Genomic DNA, 20,699 nt, shown 5'->3' with positions numbered 1-20,699 from the left:
GTAAGATTTTACGAGTGGAAATGGAGACTCTCAGTGATCTCACCTCAGCCAGTTTGAGATGGTTACTGTGGAAGGAGTGTTCCACAAGCTGCTGTACTGTGGGAACAATAAGATCATCGTCCTTGTCAATGAAAATCTGGTGACAGTAACACTCCTGCTCCTTCTGACCTGCTGACCTGGGTAAGAAAAAAATAGACTGGTTATCCTGACAGATTTCAGTATCATGGCGATATAGAATCCCGACGGTATAGAATGAGGCCATTCGGTCCATCGGGCCTGCACCGACATCAATCCCTGCCCCGTAAGCTCACGTATTTACCCTAGCTAGTCCCCCTGACACTAAGGGGCAATGTTGGCATGGCCAATCCACCTAACCCGCACATCTTTAGACTGTGGGAGGAAACCGGAACACCCGGAGGACACCCACGCAGACACGGGGAGAATGTGCAAACTCCACACAGACAGTGACCCAAGCCGGGAATCGAACCCAGGTCCCTGGCGCTGTGAAGCAGCAGTGCTAACCACTGTGCCACCGATATGCAGAAGGTACAGCACCCAACACTGCACTGTGTGTACCACCAACTCACCAAGATTCCTTAGGCAGCATCTTCCAAACCCCGCGACCACTACTATCTAGAAGGACAAGAACAGCAAATACCTGGGAACACCACCACCTGCAAGTTCCCCTTCAAATCGTTCACCATCCGGGAGAGTCTCAAACAAGGGGTCATAGCTACAAGATAAAGGGCCGGTCATTTATAACTGAGGAGTGTAGAAAGGTCTTCTCGCAGAGGGTGGTGAATCTCTGGAATTCTCTGTCCCAAAGGGTGCTGGAGGTTGGATCAGCAGAAATATTCAAAGTGGAGGTGGATAAATATTTGATTGATTGAGGAGTAGAAGACTACGGGGAAATGGAATAGAAAAGATTGAAAGGGTGCAGAGGAGATTTACAAGGATGTTGCCTGGATTGAGTGGCATGCCTTATGAGGATAGGCTGAGGGAGCTCGGTCTTTTCTCCTTGGAGAGACGTAGGATGAGAGGAGACCTAATAGAGGTATAAAAGACGTTGAGAGGCATAGATGGGGTGGACTCTCAGAGGCTTTTTCCCAGGGTGGAAATGGCTGCTATGAGAGGACACAGGTTTAGGGTGCTGGGGGGTAGGTACAGGGGAAATGTTCGGGGGAAGTTTTTCACACAGAGGGTGGTGGGTGAGTGGAATCGGCTGCCGTCAGTGGTGGTGGAGGCGAACTCAATAGGGTCTTTTAAGAGACTCCTGGATGAGTACATGGGACTTAATAGGATGGAGGGTTATAGGTAGGCATAAAAGGTAGGGATATGTTCGGCACAACTTGTGGGGTCGAAGGGCCTGTTTTGTGCTGTAGTTTTCTATGATTCTAAAAGGAGTTGAGGCTGGCATAGATCACCCATGATCGTAATGAATGGCAGGGCAGGCGTGGAGGTCCTGGTGGCCTCCTCCTGCTTCTGTTTCTTGTGTTCTTGTGCCCTGATTTGGAAATATATCGCCGTTCCTTCACTGTCACTGGGTCAAAATCCTGGAACTCCCTCCCTAACAGCACTGTGGGTGTACCTACACCAGATGGACCCTGCAGCAGGTTCAAGGCGGGGGCTCACCGCCACCTTCCCAAGGAGCAATGAGGGATGGGCAATGAATGCTGGTCTAGCCAGCGATGTTTCCAGGAAGTGCACAGCTGTGCAATAACCTGAGATCATCCCCACACAAGCCGGTCCCTTTAAATCAAGGTGGGTGTGCAAACACATAATAAATTTAAAGGAGCCATACACTTGAGTTGACTGGCATCCTGGGTGCAGATCAAAGGGAATGTCATTGGCAGTGATACCAGCTGCTGTGAACAACTGAAAGTTTGTTCACACAGCGTGCCAGAGACTACGTCTGGATTCAAACCCTGGCTTACCCTGGGGAACATCAACAACTAATCTCAGAGATTGGACTGAAACTTGCTGGTGAGGTAACCATCAGGATTGCTCACTGCATTAACCGGGGTAACCGGGGTAACCAGGGTAACCATGGTAACCATGACATAAGGTGGGATTCTACGGGCTCACTTGACCTGATAAAGGCGTGGATGTTAGGGAACTTGGGGAAATAAATATTGATTTCTTGAGGAGTGTACATATTACAGAGAAGGAGGTGCTGGAAGTCTTTAAGCGCATCAAGGTAGATAAATCCCCGGGCCCTGATGAAGTGTGTCCCAGGACACTGTGGGAGATTAGGGAGGAAATTTCAGGTCCCCCAGCAGAGATGCTTAAATCATCGACAGCCACAGGTGAGGTGCCTGAAGATTGGAGGGTGGCAAATATTGTGCCTTTGTTTAAAAAGGGCTGCAGGGAAAAGCCTGGGAACTACAGGCCAGTGAGCCTCACATCTGTAGTGGGTAAGTTGTTAGAAGTATTCTGAGAGACAGGATCTACAGGCATTTAGAGACGCAAGGACTGATTAGGGACAGTCAGCATGGCTTTGTGAGTGGAAAATCATGTCTCACAAATTTGATTGAGTTTTTTGAAGGGGTAACCAAGAAGGTAGATGAGGGCAGTGCAGTAGATGTTGTCTACATGGACTTTAGCAAGGCCTTTGACAAGGTACCGCATGGTAGGTTGTTGCAAAAGATTAAATCTCAGAGGATCCAGGGCGAGGTCGTCAAATGGATACAAAATTGGCTTGATGACAGAAGCCAGAGGGTGGTTGTAGAGGGTTGTTTTTCAGACTGGAGGCTTGTGACCAGGGATCAGTGCTGGGTCCACTGTTATTTGTCACTTATATTAATGATTTGGATGAGAATTTAGGAGGCATGGTTAGTAAGTTTGCAGATGACACCAAGATTGGTGGCAGTGAAGAAGGTTATCTAGGATTGCAACGGGATCTTGATCAACTGGGCCAGTGGGCTGACAAATGGCAGATGGAGTTTAATTTGGATAAATGTGAGGTGATGCATTTTGGTCGATCGAACCAGGGCTGGACTTACTCAGTTAATGGTAGGGCGTTGGGGAGAGTTATAGAACAAAGAGATCTAGGGGTACATGTTCATAGCTCCTTGAAAGTGGAGTCACAGATGGACAGAGTGGTGAAGAAGGCATTCGGCATGCTTGGTTTCATCGGTCAGAACATTGAATACAGGAGTTGGGACGTCTTGTTGAAGTTGTAGAAGACATTGGTAAGGCCACACTTGGAATACTGTGTACAGTTCTGGTCACCCTATTATAGAAAGGATATTATTAAACTAGAAAGAGTGCAGAAAAAATTTATTAGGATGCTACCGGGACTTGATGGATTGAGATATAAGGAGCAGCTGGATAGACTGGGACTTTTTTCTCTGGAGCGTAGGAGGCTGAGGGGTGATCTTATAGAGGTCTATAAAATAATGAGGGGCACAGATCAGCTAGATAGTCAATATCTTTTCCCAAAGGTAGGGGAGTCTAAAACTAGAGGGCATAGGTTTAAGGTGAGAGGGGAGAGATACAAAAGTGTCCAGAGAGGCAATTGTTTCACACAGAAGCTGGTGAGTGTCTGGAACAAGCTGCCAGAGGTAGTAGTAGAGGCGGGTACAATTTTGTCTTTTAAAAAGCATTTAGACAGTTACATGGGTAAGTTGGAAACAGCCCCTTTGGCCCAACATGTCCATGCCGCCCTTTTTTTAACCCTTGTGGTTAAAAAACAGCCGGCATGGACAAGTTGGGCCAAAGGGGCTGTTTCCATGCTGAAAACCTGTGTGACTCTATAAGACCAGAAAATCTCGCCTGAGGTCAACGGACAGTTCCATCGTCCACCCCTCATCAGCTCCAAATCCGTGGCAGACGAGCGGTTGTGAGTGTCAGATCAGCCGTGATCTTCTTAAATGAAGATCTGAATGGCCTACTCCTGCAAAGGGGGCCAGGGGCAGGGCAAGGGGGGGGCCGAGGGCGGAGCACGGGGGGGGGGGCGAGGGCGGAGCGAGGGAGGGGCCGAGGGCGGAGCGAGGGGGGGGGGCCGAGGGCGGAGCGAGGGGGGGGGCCGAGGGCGGAGCGAGGGGGGGGGCCGAGGGCGGAGCGAGGGGGGGGGCCGAGGGCGGAGCGAGGGGGGGGCCGAGGGCGGAGCGAGAGGGGGGCCGAGGGCGGAGCGAGGGGGGGGGCCGAGGGCGGAGCGAGGGAGGGGCCGAGGGCGGAGCGAGGGGGGGGCCGAGGGCGGAGCGAGGGGGCCGAGGGCGGAGCGAGGGGGCCGAGGGCGGAGCGAGGGGGCCGAGGGCGGAGCGAGGGGGCCGAGGGCGGAGAGAGGGGGCCGAGGGCGGAGCGAGGGGGCCGAGGGCGGAGCGAGGGGGCCGAGGGCGGAGCGAGGGGGCCGAGGGCGGAGCGAGGGGGCCGAGGGCGGAGCGAGGGGGCCGAGGGCGGAGCGAGGGGGCCGAGGGCGGAGCGAGGGGGCCGAGGGCGGAGCGAGGGGGCCGAGGGCGGAGCGAGGGGGCCGAGGGCGGAGCGAGGGGGCCGAGGGCGGAGCGAGGGGGCCGAGGGCGGAGCGAGGGGGCCGAGGGCGGAGCGAGGGGGCCGAGGGCGGAGCGAGGGGGCCGAGGGCGGAGCGAGGGGGCCGAGGGCGGAGCGAGGGGGCCGAGGGCGGAGCGAGGGGGCCGAGGGCGGAGCGAGGGGGCCGAGGGCGGAGCGAGGGGGCCGAGGGCGGAGCGAGGGGGCGAGGGCGGAGCGAGGGTGGAGCGAGGGGGCGAGGGCGGAGCGAGGGGGCGAGGGTGGAGCGAGGGGGTGAGGGCGGAGCGAGGGGGCGATGGCGGAGCGAGGGGGCGAGGGCAGAGCGAGGGGGGCGAGGGCGGAGTGAGGGGGCCGAGGGCGGAGCGAGGGGGTGAGGGCGGAGCGAGGGGGCGAGGGCGGAGCGAGGGGGTGAGGGCGGAGCGAGGGGGCGAGGGCGGAGCAAGGGGGCGAGGGCGGAGCGAGGGGGCGAGGGCGGAGCGAGGGCGGGAGGGTGGAGCGAGGGCGGAGCGAGGGGGCCGAGGGCGGAGCGAGGGGGCCGAGGGCGGAGCGAGGGGGTGAGGGCGGAGCGAGGGGGCGAGGGCGGAGCGAGGGGGCGAGGGCGAAGCAAGGGGGCGAGGGCGGAGCGAGGGGGTGAGGGTGGTGCGAGGGGGCGAGGGCGGAGCGAGGGGGTGAGGGCGGAGCGAGGGGGCGAGGGCGGAGCGAGGGGGCGAGGGCGGAGCGAGGGGGTGTAAATGAGAGGGGGCCAGAGAGGGCTAGAGTAAGGAGAGTAGAGGGAGGGAGGTAGGGGACGGAGGGCAGAGGGAGGGCCAGAGGGAGGGCCGGAGGGCAGGAGAGGGGAGGGGATGGCCAGAGGGAGGGAGGGCCAAGGGCGGGAGGGCCAGAGGGAGAGAGGGCCAGAGGGAGGGAGGGCCAGAGGGAGGGAGGGCCAGAGGGAGGGAGGGCCAGAGGGAGGGAGGGCCAGAGGGAGGGAGGGCCAGAGGGAGGGAGGGCCAGAGGGAGGGAGGGCCAGAGGGAGGGAGGGCCAGAGGGAGGGAGGGCCGAGGGAGGGAGGGCCGAGGGAGGGAGGGCCGAGGGAGGGAGGGCCGAGGGAGGGAGGGCCGAGGGAGGGAGGGCCGAGGGAGGGAGGGCCGAGGGAGGGAGGGCCGAGGGAGGGTGGGCCGAGGGAGGGAGGGCCGAGGGAGGGAGGGCCGAGGGAGGGAGGGCCGAGGGAGGGAGGGCCGAGGGAGGGAGGGCCGAGGGAGGGAGGGCCGAGGGAGGGAGGGCCGAGGGAGGGAGGGCCGAGGGAGGGAGGGCCGAGGGAGGGAGGGCCGAGGGAGGGAGGGCCGAGGGAGGGAGGGCCGAGGGAGGGAGGGCCGAGGGAGGGAGGGCCGAGGGAGGGAGGGCCGAGGGAGGGAGGGCCGAGGGAGGGAGGGCCGAGGGAGGGAGGGCCGAGGGACGGAGAGCTGAGGGAGGGCCAAGGGAGGGAGGGAGGGCCGAGGGAGGGAGGGCCGGATGGAGGGAGGGCCGGATGGAGGGAGGGCCGGATGGAGGGAGGGCCGGATGGAGGGAGGGCCGGATGGAGGGAGGGCCGGATGGAGGGAGGGCCGGATTCAGGCCGGGGGAGTTCTAGCCCCAGTCAGGTGCTCACCTCAGTTTGAGTAATGGCTCCAGGCCCAGAACCTGCTGCATGATCACACTGAGAAACTCCTCGGGATCTGCAAAGAGTAAAACACTCGTCACCGTTCAGTCCAGGGTCACTCGCTCCTCATTCCCACTCTGGGAGACGCTGACTCCTTGTTGCAGTGTCTCCCCTACACCTCCACTCTCGCCCCTAGTGTCAGCAAGAGCGCGCACTAACCGGCTATTCCACCATGAGGATTACATCTTGTCCTCCCTGATCATTCATGGTGGCGGTGGAGGGGGTGGAGGAGGTGTGCGTGAGACTGGAATTACTTCCCCCTCACTCAGACAAAGAGGCTGAGGCAGTGTCACTCTGCTCTGAATCTGACGTTCGTCAGTTCAAATCCCACTCCAGAAAGTTGGAGCACAAAATGTCCAGCTTGACACTTCACTGCTGAAGTGAGAGTGCCGCACTGTCAGAGGGTCTGTACTGAGGGAGTGCCGCACTGTCAGAGAGTCAGTACTGAGGGAGTGCCGCACTGTCAGAGGGTCAGTGCTGAGGGAGTGCCGCACTGTCAGAGAGTCAGTACTGAGGGAGTGCTGCACTGTCAGAGGGTCAGTGCTGAGGGAGTGCTGCACTGTCAGAGGGTCAGTGCTGAGGGAGTGCCGCACTGTCAGAGAGTCAGTACTGAGGGAGTGTCGCACTGTCAGAGGGTCAGTGCTGAGGGAGTGCTGCATTGTCAGTGGGTCAGTACTGAGGGAGTGCCACACTGTCAGAGGGTCAGTACTGAGGGAGTGCCGCACTGTCAGAGGGTCAGTACTGAGGGAGTGCCGCACCGTCAGAGGGTCAGTACTGAGGGAGTGCTGCACTGTCAGAGGGTCAATACTGAGGGAGTGCCGCACTGTCAGAGGGTCAGTTCTGAGGGAGTGCCGCACTGTCAGAGGGTCAATACTGAGGGAGTGCTGCACTGTCAGAGGGTCAGTGCTGAGGGAGTGTCGCACTGTCAGAGGGTCAGTACTGAGGGAGTGCTGCACTGTCAGAGGGTCAGTGCTGAGGGAGTGCCGCACTGTCAGAGGGTCAGTACTGAGGGACTGCTGCACTGTCAGAGGGTCAGTACTGAGGGAGTGCTGCACTGTCAGAGGGTCAGTGCTGAGGGAGTGCTACACTGTCAGAGGGTCAGTACTGAGGGAGTGCTGCACTGTCAGAGGGTCAGTACTGAGGGAGTGCTACACTGTCAGAGGGTCAGTACTGAGGGAGTGCTGCACTGTCAGAGGGTCAGTACTGAGGGAGTGCTGCACTGTCAGAGGGTCAGTACTGAGGGAGTGCTGCACTGTCAGAGGGTCAGTACTGAGGGAGTGCTGCACTGTCAGAGGGTCAGTACTGAGGGACTGCTGCACTGTCAGAGGGTCAGTGCTGAGGGAGTGCTGCACTGTCAGAGGGTCAGTACTGAGGGAGTGTCGCACTGTCAGAGGGTCAGTACTGAGGGAGTGTCGCACTGTCAGAGGGTCAATACTGAGGGAGTGCCGCACTGTCAGAGGGTCAGTGCTGAGGGAGTGCCGCACTGTCAGAGGGTCAGTACTGAGGGACTGCTGCACTGTCAGAGGGTCAGTACTGAGGGACTGCTGCACTGTCAGAGGGTCAGTACTGAGGGACTGCAGCACTGTCAGAGGGTCAGTGCTGAGGGAGTGCTGCACTGTCAGTGGGTCAGTACTGAGGGAGTGCTTCACTGTCAGTGGGTCAGTACTGAGGGACTGCTGCACTGTCAGAGGGTCAGTACTGAGGGAGTGCTGCACTGTCAGTGGGTCAGTACTGAGGGACTGCTGCACTGTCAGACGGTCAGTACTGAGGGAGTGCTGCACTGTCAGTGGGTCAGTGCTGAGGGAGTGCCGCACTGTCAGAGGGTCAGTACTGAGGGAGTGCTGCACTGTCAGTGTGTCAGTACTGGGGGAGTGCCGCACTGTCAGAGGGTCAGTACTGAGGGAGTGCTGCACTGTCAGTGGGTCAGTACTGGGGGAGTGCCGCACTGTCAGAGGGTCAGTACTGAGGGAGTGCCGCACTGTCAGAGGGTCAGTGCTGAGGGAGTGCTGCACTGTCAAAGGGGCTGTTTTTCAGATGATACATTATACCAACGCTGTTTATTCTCTCAGTTGGATTTTGCCCGTGTCCTGGCCAATATTTACCGGCAACTAGCATTACTATTAAAAAGGTTTATCAGGACATTATCACATTGCTGTTTGTGGGAGCTTGCTGAGAACTATTTGCTTCCTCCATCCAACAATGAGTAATTCCAAAAGTAATCCATTAGCTGTCAAGCACAACTGAATGGACATGGTGTAGCGGTAATGTCACTGGGCTAGGATTCCAGAGGCTCAGGCTAATGCTCTGAGGACATGGGTTCAAATCCCACCACGGCAACTGGTGGAATTTAAATTCAACTAATACAATCTGGAATTATAAAGCTAGTCTCAGTAACGGTGATTACGAAATGATTGTTATAAAACCCCATCTGGTTCACTAATGTTCTTTAGGGAAGGAAATCTGCTGTCCTTACCCGGTCTGGCCTAGATGTGACTCATAGAATCCTACAGTACAGAAGGAGGCCATTCAGCCCATCGAGTCTGCACCGACCACAATCCCACCCAGGCCCTCTCCCCATAAACCCCACATATTTACCCTAGCCACTCCCCCTGATTTAATTTAGCATGGCCAATCCACCTAACCTGCACATCTTTGGATTGTGGGAGGAAACCGGAACACCTGGAGGAAACCCACGCAGACACGGGGAGAACGTGCAGACTCCACATAGACAGTGACCCAAGCCGGGAATCGAACCCGGGTCCCTGGCGCTGTGAGACAGCAGTGCTAACCACTGTGCCACCGTGCCGCCCAGCAACGCACAGACTTGAAATGTCAAACCAGTTTCTTCCTCCACAGATGCTGCCAGACCCGCTGAGATTTTCCAGCACTCCCTGTTTTTATTTCACATTTGCAGCATCCGCATCATTTTGCTTTTATTTGTGTGTTCAATTTGCCGCCATTTCTCTACCAGGAATGTCTTCCTTGAAGGAGCACAGGCCATCTCTCCAATGGGATTTCCGTTTGTCTCGTTAACCGTGTTATTCCTGTCCGTCTATTCTGCCCCACTCCCCTCTCCAACTATACAATTCTTCACATTTCTCTCTCTGAGGAAGACTCATCCAGACTCGGAACATTGACTCTGTTTCTCTCTCCACAGATACTGCCAGACCCGCTGAGCTTTCCAGCATTTTCCGTTTTGATTGCACAGCAATGTGGTTGACTCTGAACTGCCCTCTTGACACCCAGTTCACATGCTGGTCTTGCCCTGTGTGGGAATATGGAAAAAGAATACAATACCAGTGACAGAGCAGCGACGCTCCATACTAACCCTTCTCCTCAGTGGTAAATCCCGCACAGTAACCACCTTGTGTCAGCTCCTTCCTCAGGTTCATCACCTTCTTACAGTCTACAAACCCGTCTCTAGAATAGACAGACAGACAGAGAATATCAATGCACTGATATTAACTAATCATATCCCGCAATGTTCTCACTCAAGGCCAGTCAGTCCATGGTGTGTATGCTGTCCCGCTAAAAGGACAATCCACCTCGTTCTGCCCACCCTTCCTCCCTCCCCGTTACCCTGCATATCCTTCCTTTCCAGATAATAACCCTTCAATTGCCCCAGTTGGACCCCACGCACCCCGGACATTCTCTCTTCCACCTCCTCCTGTCAGGAAAAAGAAACAAAAGACTCAAGAACAGCTTCTTTCCTGCTGACAAGTATTGTGAAAAGTATTGTTTCTTGCGCGCTATACAAAGCATACCGTTCATAGAGAAGGAAACGAGAGAGTGCAGAATGTAGTGTTACAGCCATAGCTAGGGTGTAGAGAAAGATCAACTTAATGCGAAGTAGGTCCATTCAAAAGTCTGACGGCAGCAGGGAAGAAGCTGTTCTTGAGTCGGTTGGTGCGTGTCCTCAGACTTTTGTATCTTTTTCCCAAAGGTAGGAGGTGGAAGAGAGAATGTCCGGGGTGCGTGGCGTCCTTAATTATTGCTGGCTGCTTTGCCGAGGCAGCGGGAAGTGTAGACAGAGTCAATGGACAGGAGGCTGGTTTGCGTGATGGATTGGGCTACATTCATGACTTTTTGTAGATCCTTGCGGTCTTGGGCAGAGCAGGAGCCCAGACCAAGCTGTGATACAACCAGAAAGAATGCTTTCTATGGTGGAGAGGCAAAGTTGGGACTAATGGAGAGCGGGACCAGGGGAAAGTGGGGGGCGGGGGGGGGGGGGGGGGGGGGGGAGGTGGTGGTGAAGGAGTGAATGTGCACGAGAGGGCAGGAGCAAACATCTCAGCCACACGAGCTGGAGACTGACATTGTGACACTGACCCCTTCTTCCCGCCTCTCACCCATCCCTGCACCACACCCGCACCCCCACTGCGCCCCCCCCCCCCCCCCGCTTCCACCACCCATCCTCCCCCCCGCACCCCACTCCGCACCTCCCCGTGTACTGACCTGCGGAGTGGATTCACAATCTCCTCCCGCAGTATCCGCTGAATGTGGCTGAACTGGTTTGTGGATTTGTGAAGCATGGAATCGAGCACCAAGGTGCAGGAGAAGAGGCTGCAAGTTACCAAACACACACATCATAACCTTTCCCACACTCCACACTGTCAACGGGGGAAAGAGCGGGAAGATATCACCAAGAGAGTCAGAGAGAGAGGGGCCGGGGGTCAGGGCAGGGACCTGTGTTTAGTCGCTGAGTCACACGGAACTTCAGGATGGATGAAAGAAAAGGAATATTTTCTGTCGACGGTTTTTGTCCTGCAGTCTCCAGGACTCAACTGACGATCTTGGATTGGTTGTCAGCGCGACTCTGAGTGCTCTGAGGGTTATTTAGCAAATGTTGTCCAATCGCAGAATCACATTCCCTGCTCTGTCCTAATAGGTGAGACCTAATCTGCAGGAGAGGCCTGGGCGGGGCCTGGGCCAGGCATGAGTGAGGCCTGGGCGGGGCCTGGGCCAGGCATGAGTGAGGCCTGGGCGGGGCCTGGGCCAGGCATGAGTGAGGTCTGGGCAGGGCCTGGGCCAGGCATGAGTGAGGTCTGGGCAGGGCCTGGGCCAGGCATGAGTGAGGCCTGGGCGGGGCCTGGGCCAGGCATGAGTGAGGTCTGGGCGGGGCCTGGGCCAGGCATGAGTGAGGCCTGGGCGGGGCCTGGGCCAGGCATGAGTGAGGCCTGGGCGGGGCCTGGGCCAGGCATGAGTGAGGCCTGGGCGGGGCCTGGGCCAGGCATGAGTGAGGCCTGGGCGGGGCCTGGGCCAGGCATGAGTGAGGCCTGGGCGGGGCCTGGGCCAGGCATGAGTGAGGTCTGGGCAGGGCCTGGGTGGGGCTGGGCGGGGCCAGGCCTGGGTGGGGCCTGGGCCGGGCCCCTCACTGGATCTCTCCAGACAGCTGAGGCCTACAAGCCCAGGTACCTAATCTAAGAAGGTAATGAATAGCTCAAGGTGGTTTAGAAGTTTAAAGTTTATTTATTAGTGTCGCAAGTTGGTTTAATTAACACTGCAATGAAGTTACTGTGGAAGTCCTCCAGATGCCACACTCCGGCGCCTGTTCGGGTACACTGAGGAAAAATTTAGCATGGCCAATGCACCTTAACCAGCACGTCTTTCAGACTGTGGGAGGAAACTGGAGCAGCCGGAAGAAACCCACGCAGACACGGGGAGAACGTGCAAACTCCACACAGACAGTGACCCAAGCCAGGAATTGAACCCAGGTCCCCGGTGCTGTGAGGCTGCAGCGCTAACCACTGTGCCACCATGCTGCCCAATCCCAGGGTATTAACTGACCTGTGAGGTAGTTCCAGAATTTTCCATCTTTTGTTTAGATTCTCAGCATTTGCTCCTATTAGCCCCTAAAACAAATTCTAAACGACATCACTCAAACTAGCAATTAGTTCCCAAAATATTATTTTCTCCTTACTATAAATAGTAGGCTCCGGGCTCTGAAAAAAAGTCATATTGGACTGGAAACATTAACTCTGTTTCTCTCTCCACAGATGCTGCCAGACCTGCCGAGCTTTTCCAGCATTTTCTGTTTTCAATTCCAGGAAATATGTGACTCCTTCCTGGGAAACTTGGACACGTCTGAGACCAAGCTCTCGTGAGCCAGTCACCAGTAGCTGGAGAGGGATTCCAACTCCCCCCCCGCCACCTCCCTCCCCTCCAACAACATCCCAGGTGTCTTGAGGTCAAACTAACCACCCTTTTGACATGTGCCTGACATCACGGTGGCACAGTGGTTAGCACTGCTGCCTCACAGCGCCAGGGACCTGGGTTCCATTCCCAGCTTGGGTCACTGTCTGTGTGGAGTCTGCACATTCCCCCCGTGTCTGCGTGGGTTTCCTCCGGGTGCTCCAGTTTTCTCCCACAGTCCAAAGACGTGCTGGTTAGGTGCACTGGCCATGCTAAATTGCCCCTTAGTGTCCCAAGATGTGTTGATTAGGTGGATTGGTCATGCTAAATGTGGGGTTACGAGGATAAAGCAGGGGTGTGTAAGATACTTTTTCCGAGAGTCAGTACATACTCGATTGGCCGAATAGCCCCCCTTCTGCATTTTGGGATTCTGTGGATTCTATCAGATGACCTCAGCACGGTCCTGGATTTCGACACTTCCCACTCTCTCCAAACTCAGATAGAAAGACTCTTTGATTAAGTGAGGGCTCACCGTCAAGTCCCCCTACCTGAAGAGAGCGGAATCCATGTAGCAGGAATTGCAGTGCCCCTGAATCCCGCGCATCCTTCCCAGCAGAATCCGGACAGCCTCCTCGTTCCTCGGAGGAGGGACGATGACAGGAACCACACAGCTCTCGCGATTGGCTGGGGACAAAATGGAAAGTGCAGAGTTTGTGTCATGCTGTGCTGAGTGTCTTGACGCACCCCACTCCTCGCACCCACCCACCCCCCCCCCGACCCACCCACCGCCCCCCCGACCCACCCACCCCCCCCCCGACCCACCCACCCCCCCCCCCGACCCACCCACCGCCCCCGACCCACCCACCGCCCCCGACCCACCCACCGCCTCTGCCCCCCCCAACCCCCCGCGCACTTCCCTCCTCCCACTCCCCCTCTCCATTAAGCACTGGAAGATCAGTGAAGGCTCATTAGGCTGATTCCTGGGTGAAAGGATTATTTTATGAGGAAAGGTTGAGCAGGTTAAGTCAGTCGTCTCTGGACGCTAGAAGAGTGAGATCTGAGTAACAGTTATGTCCCTGAAACATGAAAGAGATCACCAACCATTTAGTTACCTTTTAGCTTATGTAAAAAAAAAGGATCTTGCTGAACCCAATGATGGCTGCTACAGGTCACATGATTCACATGGAAATTTCTAACAGCAGTTACAGGACAAAAACTCAATCCTCACCCTTGTGGAATCTCACACCTCCCATTGCGAGAAACATTATTAATAAACAAAACCAGGGAAAAGCACATAACCTGTCTCCCCAACGTGGTGTATAATATAGGGATGTTGGACTCACACTTATCTTGAATCTCCAGACCTGTATACGCTTGCCCCTTGCACCCTCCTCTCATAATCTTTAAGCTTTCTCAGAGCCTAATCTTGACATGACTCGATCGATATATCCTGACCCATCTCACCTTTCACCTTTGCCCTTTATAACTGTGACATTAGTGTACCTTTAAGAAGTATTTTTTTGTTAATCATGTACTCTGCAGTTGTAGGCAAACATTTATCGTTTGTTTTTCTCATTTGTTGCCGGGAGAGAGATTTTTATTGCTGCTTAAACAGGGGTATGTTTATCTTTACTGGGATGTTTATGGCTCTGCATTGTTAGGGAAAAAAACTGGGTGGCAGGTCAGGTGTTGGGAGGGTTTTTTTCATTTTCAGTTTGAGTTTTAGTTTTAGAAGGGGCATCAAGCTGAAAGGAAGTCTCTCTCTTTCTCTTGCTCTCTCCCTGGTTTTGGAAATTCTGCTGGTCAGCTGAAAGCAAGGTCTTGCCTTTCTGAAGGGGGGGGAATCTGTTGTTGGTGGCTTGCTGGAGTCCCTGGTGTTTTGGGAAGCTGTTCAGAGTTCAAACTGTTCTGAGTCTATCCAGAGAACTGTAGACTTCATCCAAAGGACCCAAGTCCAGTATTCCGTGAGTATTAGTCTTTGCCGTGTTAAACCGGTGAAAAGGGCCTTTTGTCTACGGGATAGGTTTAATTGGAACAGATTAGATATATTTGTTAACGGTTATACAGTTTAGTGGTTGTTTCATTTCTGGTTTGTAATTGATAAGAGTTCTTGCTAATTTTCTTACTATACATGTTAACTATATTCTTAAATAAACTTTGTTTGATAAAAGCTCCCCAGTGGGTCATTTGAATCATACTTGAGGTGAAACATCTCATGCTTATCCTAGCCAAATTCAAGAGGCAAAACCTATGATCCAGGCGGGCTCCACAAAACACTTTGGAGTTTCTGTCCTGACCCATAACATAACCTTCTCCTGACCCACAGATGGGGTGACTGACGGCACCCTGGGGCCTTTGGTCACCCGCTGCTAGCTTGGTGAATGAGTAGCTGCAGGCGAAGGAGAGAGGAGGTGTTTGACCAACAGAGTGCCTTACCTGTTCGTGCCGGGCCTTGCGAATCCTCCGGAGTTACAGCGAGAGATTGGAACCTGGTGTCGGGCTGGCAGGATGCCATGCGGACAAATATCCCTCTTTTGGGTGCACACTGGAAGTAGCGATGCCCCATCCAAGTCCCATCCGATTGCCCCTTGTCTTCGTCCTGTGTCAGGAAGGCAAAGGACAAACTGTGAAATTAAATTATCAACGAATATAAATGAAAATTGTAAAGTACTCTGCAGACACAACGAATGAATCAGAATAGGGTCACACTGGGACGTGTGAAGCCAGGGTGAATATGGATCTGGACGTCCAAGACAGGACAGCGGGAAGTGAAAAATGGAAATAAGTGGACATGTCCTGGAACAAGGTTCACATGTCCCAGGCTGATTATCTGGGATGATGCAAAGTTTGTCAGAGGAAACACCAAGGGCCTACATGGAGGGCTAAGGGCAAAAGCAAAGTGGAGAGTCAGAGAGGGGAATAGGGTGATAAAAAGCTCAAAGAGGTAGGATTGAAGGAAACAGAGAGGTTTAGGGATGGAACAGCAGGAGTGAGGCCTGGACGGCTGGAAGGCAGGACTGCTGGAGCTAATGAGTTCTCCATTGTTACTGGAAAATCATAGTCATAGCGGTTTAGGAAACAGGCCCTTCGGCCCAACTCGTCCATGCCACCTTTTTTTTTTAAACCACTAAACTAGTCCCAATTGCCCGCATTTGGCCCATATCCCTCTATACCCATCTTACCCGTGTAACTCTCTAAACGCCTGATTGTTCTCTGGGGGTGGGGGGAGGGGGGAGTGAGGCCAGATCGCTCTCTGGGGGGGGGGGAGGGGAGTGAGGCCAGATCATTCTCTGAGGGGGTATGGTGGGGGGGTGGAGTGAGGCCCGATCGTTCCCTGGGGGGAGTGGGGGGGGGGGCAGGGAGTGAGGCTAGATCATTCTCTGGGGGGGGGAGAGGGAGGAGGGCCAGATCGTTCTCTGGAGGGAGTGGGGGGGGGGGGGGAATGAGGCCAGCTCATTCTCTGATTGGGGGGGTAGGAGGGAGGCAGGTAAGATGTATCTCTGGTGGTGGGGCAGGGGCAGGAAGGTTTGCTGCCACTCTGCGGGCGATTGGTGAAGGGTGGGAGAGGGACAGGGGGTCGCGATCGGTCTGGGTAGCGGGGGGGGTGAGTGGATAGGCGGACAGTTATGTTGTGGGGGATGAGTGATATCTGTGGGGCCATCGCTCCCGCTATTCGCTCCCCGGCCGCTTTATCAGCTTTTTGCGGCTCGGGACAGATCTGACACGGGCGCGCTTTTTGTTTCTCACTGCGCATGCACAGTTCAGAGCGCCGATCGTTTTGGGCGCGATAAGCCCCGCCCACAGCACGATTCAGACTCGCGATTTTTTTTTCAGGCTGAGTGCGTATGGGGGCGCCTGAAAGCAGATTTCCGAGTCGGATCTGAATTGTGCCCAGATTCAGCACTTAGAATCAAAATAGTAAAACCGGGCCCTTAGTGTTCAATTCTGGTCACCACGCTACCAGAAGGATGTAGAGGCTTTGGAGAGGGTACAGAAAAGATTTACCAGGATGTTGCCTGGTATGGAGGGCATTAGCTATGAGGAGAGGTTGGAGAAACTTGGTTTGTTCTCACTGGAACGACGGAGGTTGAGGGGCGACCTGATAGAAGTCTACAAGATTATGAGAAACATGGATAGAGTGGATAGTCAGAAGCTTTTTCCCAGGGTGGAAGAGTCAATGACTAGGGAGCACAGGTTTAAGATGCGAGGGGCAAGGTTTAAAGGAAATGTACGTGGCAAGTTATTTTACACAGAGGGTGGTGGGTGCCTGGAACTCACTGCTGGGGGAAGTAGTGGAAGTGGATACGGTAGTGACTTTTAAGGGGTGTATGGATAAGTACATGAATAGGATGGGAACAGAGGGATACAGTCCCCGGAAGGCTAGGGGGTTTTAGTTCAGTCGGGCAGCATGGTCGGTGCAGGCTTGGAGGGCCGAAGGGCCTGTTCCTGTGCTGTAATTTTCTTTGTTCTTTGAAATCCTTTCTGCACTCTTTCTTGTTTAATAATATCCTTTCTATAATAGGGTGACCAGACTTTCACCTTACCAATTCAACACCAGCTATTTTGCCTTTCATTCCGGGGACGTGACCCATCCATTGGATCACTCCAGTCATCAGCACATTGCCCATGTTTATTTGAACAAGAGACTTCACTCCCAGGAAACGATCTGACCGGCTCGCTCCGTTCTCCATGGGGTCTCCTTTCAGGCCCTCAGGTGACCAGCCTCCGTCCACCGAGATATCTCTGGCTGGATTGGAAGAAAGGAAAAATACAATCATCAACTCCTCGAGTCAGCCCATTTAGACCAGCGAGTGTCAAAACGGCCCGAACCCATCCCGAAGTCTGTTCCCTTTGGGTCAACGGTCTGCGTTTCCTTCACATGCTCAGCTCCTGACTGCCTTCCCACTTTGTCAAAGGGAGAGTGAAAGAAAGTTCTAGGATTGATACCAACTCTTTATAACAATCTGAGGTCCCTATCTGCTTCAAGACAATGACCATCATCCTGATACCAAAGAAAAACCAAGCACTTAATGACTATCGGCCGGTGGCTCTGAAATCCATCATTACGAAGTGCTTCGAAAGGTTAGTCATGGCACAAATCAATTCCAGCCTCTCAGACTGCCTGGATCCACACTTCGCCTACTGCCACAACAGGTCCACAGCAGACGACATCTCCCTGGCACTGCATGCAACCCTGGAACACCTAGATAACAAGGACACCTATGTCAAACTCCTATTCATAGACTACAGCTCAGCTTTCAGCACCGTGATTCTACGAAATTCATCTCCAAACTCTGTGGCCTGGGCCTCGGCTCCTCCCGCTGCGACTGGATTCTGAACTTCCTAAGCCACAGACCGCAATCAGTAAGGATAGGCAACAACACCTCCTCCATGATCATCCTCAACACCGGTGCCCCACAAGGCTGTGTTCTCAGCCCCCTACTATACTCCTTATGCACCTATGACTGTGCGGCCAAATTCCCCTCCAACTCAATTTTCAAGTTTGCTGATGACACCACCGTAGTGGGTCGGATCTCAAACAATGACGAGACGGAGTACAGGAATGAGATAGAGAATCTGGTGAACTGGTGCGGCAATAATAATCTCTCCCTCAATGTCAACAAAATGAAGGAGATGGTCATCAACTTCAGGAAGCGTAGAGGGGAACATACCCCTGTCTACATCAACGGGACAAAGTAGAAGTGGCCGAGAGCTTCAAGTTTTTAGGTGTCCAGATCACCAACAACCTGTCCTGGTCCCCCCCATGCCGACACTATAGTTAAGAAAGCCCGCCAACGCCTCTACTTTCTCAGACTGAGGAAATTTGGCATGTCCGCTACAACTCTCACCAACTTTTACAGATGCACCATAGAAAGCATTCTTTCTGGTTGTATCACAGCTTGGTCTGGGCTCCTGCTCTGCCCAAGCAAGAAGCTACAACGGGTCATGAATGTAACCTAATCCATCACGCAAACCAGCCTCCCATCCATTGACTCTGTCTACACTTCCCGCTGCCTCGGCAAAGCAGCCAGCATAATTAAGGACCCCACGCACCCCGGACATTCTCTCTTCCACCTTCTTCCGTCGGGAAAAAGATACAAAAGTCTGAGGTCACGTACCGACCGACTCAAGAACAGCTTCTTCCCTGCTGCCATCAGACCTTTGAATGGACTTACCTTACATTAAACTGATCTTTCTCTATACCCTAGCTATGACTGTAACACTACATTCTGCGCTCTCTTGTTTCCTTCTCTATGAACGGTATGCTTTGTCTGTATAGCGCACAAGGAATAATACTTTTCACTGTATGTTAATACATGTGACAATAATAAATCAAATCAAAGATTGAATCAGATTCAACTTGTCAGTCAATCAATTCTCTTTTCGCCTGTAATATAAACTGTTGTGATAGTTTGAAGTTTGGCATTCTTGTGTTTGTCCTGATGAGGGCCAGGTGGAATACTTTGGCAACATGTCTCTTTTTTCAAGCGATATTCAAGGATTGACTGTATTAATGAATCGTCAAGCAGCGTCTGATACACCCTGCCCAACCAGAATTTCTCCTGATGGAGAGGGGGCGGCACTGAGACACATCGAGCCGCAGACCCAGTGAGGGAGATGAGGCTGAGAGCGGTGTCTATATAATCACGGGTTGTCAATGGGCCCATTCGACACTAACACTCCAGCCTCAACAATGACAGGACAGAAACAGAGGAGACGGCACGGTGGCACAGTGGTTAGCACTGCTGCCTCACAGCGCCAGAGGGTTGTGCATCTGGGGAATTCACTGCCCCAAAGTGCGGTGGATGCTGGGACAGTGAGTAAATTTAAGGAGGAGTTAGACATTTTTAATCGGTAACGGGTTGAAGGGTTATGGGGAGAAGGCAGGAAAATGGGGATGAGGAGCATATCAGCCATGATCGAATGGCGGAGCGGACTCGATGGGCCGAATGGCCTAATTCTGCTCCTGTACCTGATGAACTTCTGAACTATCCACCTCCCGTATAACCCGATATCAGGGGTTGGCTGAGTCCCCTTTCAGGTTTTTGAAATTGTAACTTTGCCCCTGCCACTCCCTCCCATTGTGGGGGGAATTATAAATCTCCCCTTCCTTCTGACTCAATATCGCAAAGATCATTAACTGCAAACTGCTCCCTCCCACTAACAGCACCGAGCAAGACGCGGATATAAATACTCTCCCAGGCACAACCCAAGTTAACCATAATAGCAGCCTTTGCCGAGACCACTCCCTGTGCCACAGCATTCCCGATTCCCTCATGAATTGAAATGTGTGAGGGTGGAGCCAGTAAAGCTGGATCTTTGCCACATTTCCATTGGACACAGCTTTCCCGCACACTCCCCTCTGCACTTTGTGTAAATGCTCAGAATAGCGATCTTCTTAATGTTGGTTTTCATTTATTCTGTGTCACTGGCTGGCCAGTCCTAATTGTCGTTGAACTGCGTGTCTCGCTGGGCCATTTCAGTGGGCAGTTCAGATCAACCATGTTGCTGTGGGTCTGGAATCATAGAATTCCTACACTGTAGAAGGGGGCCATTTGGCCCATCAAGTCTGCACCGACTCTCTGACAGACTATCTTACCCACGCCCTCTCCCTTGCCCTATCCCTGTAACCCACACATTTACCATGGCTAATCCATCTAACCTACACATCTTCGGACACTAAGGGACAATTTGGCATGGCCAATCCACCTAACCCGCACACCTTTGGACTGTGGGAGGAAACCGGAGCACCCGGAGGAAACCCATGCCAACACGGGGAGAACGTGCAAACTCCACACAGACAGTGACCCGAGTCTGGAATTGAACCCGGGTCCCTGGCGCTGGGAGGCAGCAGTGCTAACCGCATGTAGGCCAGACCGGGTAAGGACAGCAGATTTCCCTCCCTGAAGAGTTTGAGTGAATCAGATGGGTTTTTAACAAGAATCGACAATAATTATCATTACTGTGACTGAGATTTTATTAATTAAATTTAAATTCCACCAGCTGCCGTGCTGGGATTTGAACCCGTGTCCCCAGAGCACCAGCCTGGGCCTGATGAGTGCAGTGACCTTATCACTATGCCACCGTCTCCGCCTTCCATACAAAGACAACTCGTTCATACTAAAGCACAAGGCTACAGTGCTGAAATCTAACAGAATAACAGAGAATGGCAAAAATACTCAGCAGCTCAGAGAAAAACAAGGGAATGTTTTCCTCGGAATCTTGTTTTTGCTTTTGGACAGCAGCTGTTCCTCAGTCTGTCATTCACATCTCCTCTGGGCACATCATTTTTTTCCTTCCCTTTTGCGTTCCGCTCCCTCTGGCCTTACACAGCCAACTCATTTTGTCATTGAACCCCTCCTGACCTCCACCTTCACCGTTCTTCTTTTTCACCCTCAGTATA

The 20,699-nt window shown here is 53.9% G+C and overlaps 1 protein-coding gene across 2 annotated transcripts in view; it reads right to left on the bottom strand.

Moving 5' to 3' along the window:
- cyldl (cylindromatosis (turban tumor syndrome), like) overlaps positions 1 to 20,699 on the bottom strand; it is a 48,111-nt gene that overhangs the window by 13,185 nt on the left and 14,227 nt on the right. For both annotated transcript variants that reach the window (XM_078231012.1, XM_078231017.1), the window contains exons 5-11: positions 16,840 to 17,042; positions 14,732 to 14,894; positions 12,844 to 12,979; positions 10,619 to 10,726; positions 9,492 to 9,583; positions 6,113 to 6,179; positions 44 to 176 (exon numbers count right to left, since the gene is read on the bottom strand). In XM_078231012.1, the coding sequence (XP_078087138.1) occupies positions 44 to 176; positions 6,113 to 6,179; positions 9,492 to 9,583; positions 10,619 to 10,726; positions 12,844 to 12,979; positions 14,732 to 14,894; positions 16,840 to 17,042 (902 nt within the window). The remainder of the gene's footprint in view (positions 1 to 43; positions 177 to 6,112; positions 6,180 to 9,491; positions 9,584 to 10,618; positions 10,727 to 12,843; positions 12,980 to 14,731; positions 14,895 to 16,839; positions 17,043 to 20,699) is intronic.

The sequence above is a fragment of the Mustelus asterias genome, chromosome 2 (genome assembly GCF_964213995.1).
Source record: "Mustelus asterias chromosome 2, sMusAst1.hap1.1, whole genome shotgun sequence".
Classification (NCBI taxonomy): Eukaryota; Metazoa; Chordata; class Chondrichthyes; order Carcharhiniformes; family Triakidae; genus Mustelus; species Mustelus asterias.
The sequence above is the reverse complement of the archived record's forward strand: the minus strand, read 5'-3'. Positions and strand labels throughout refer to the sequence as shown.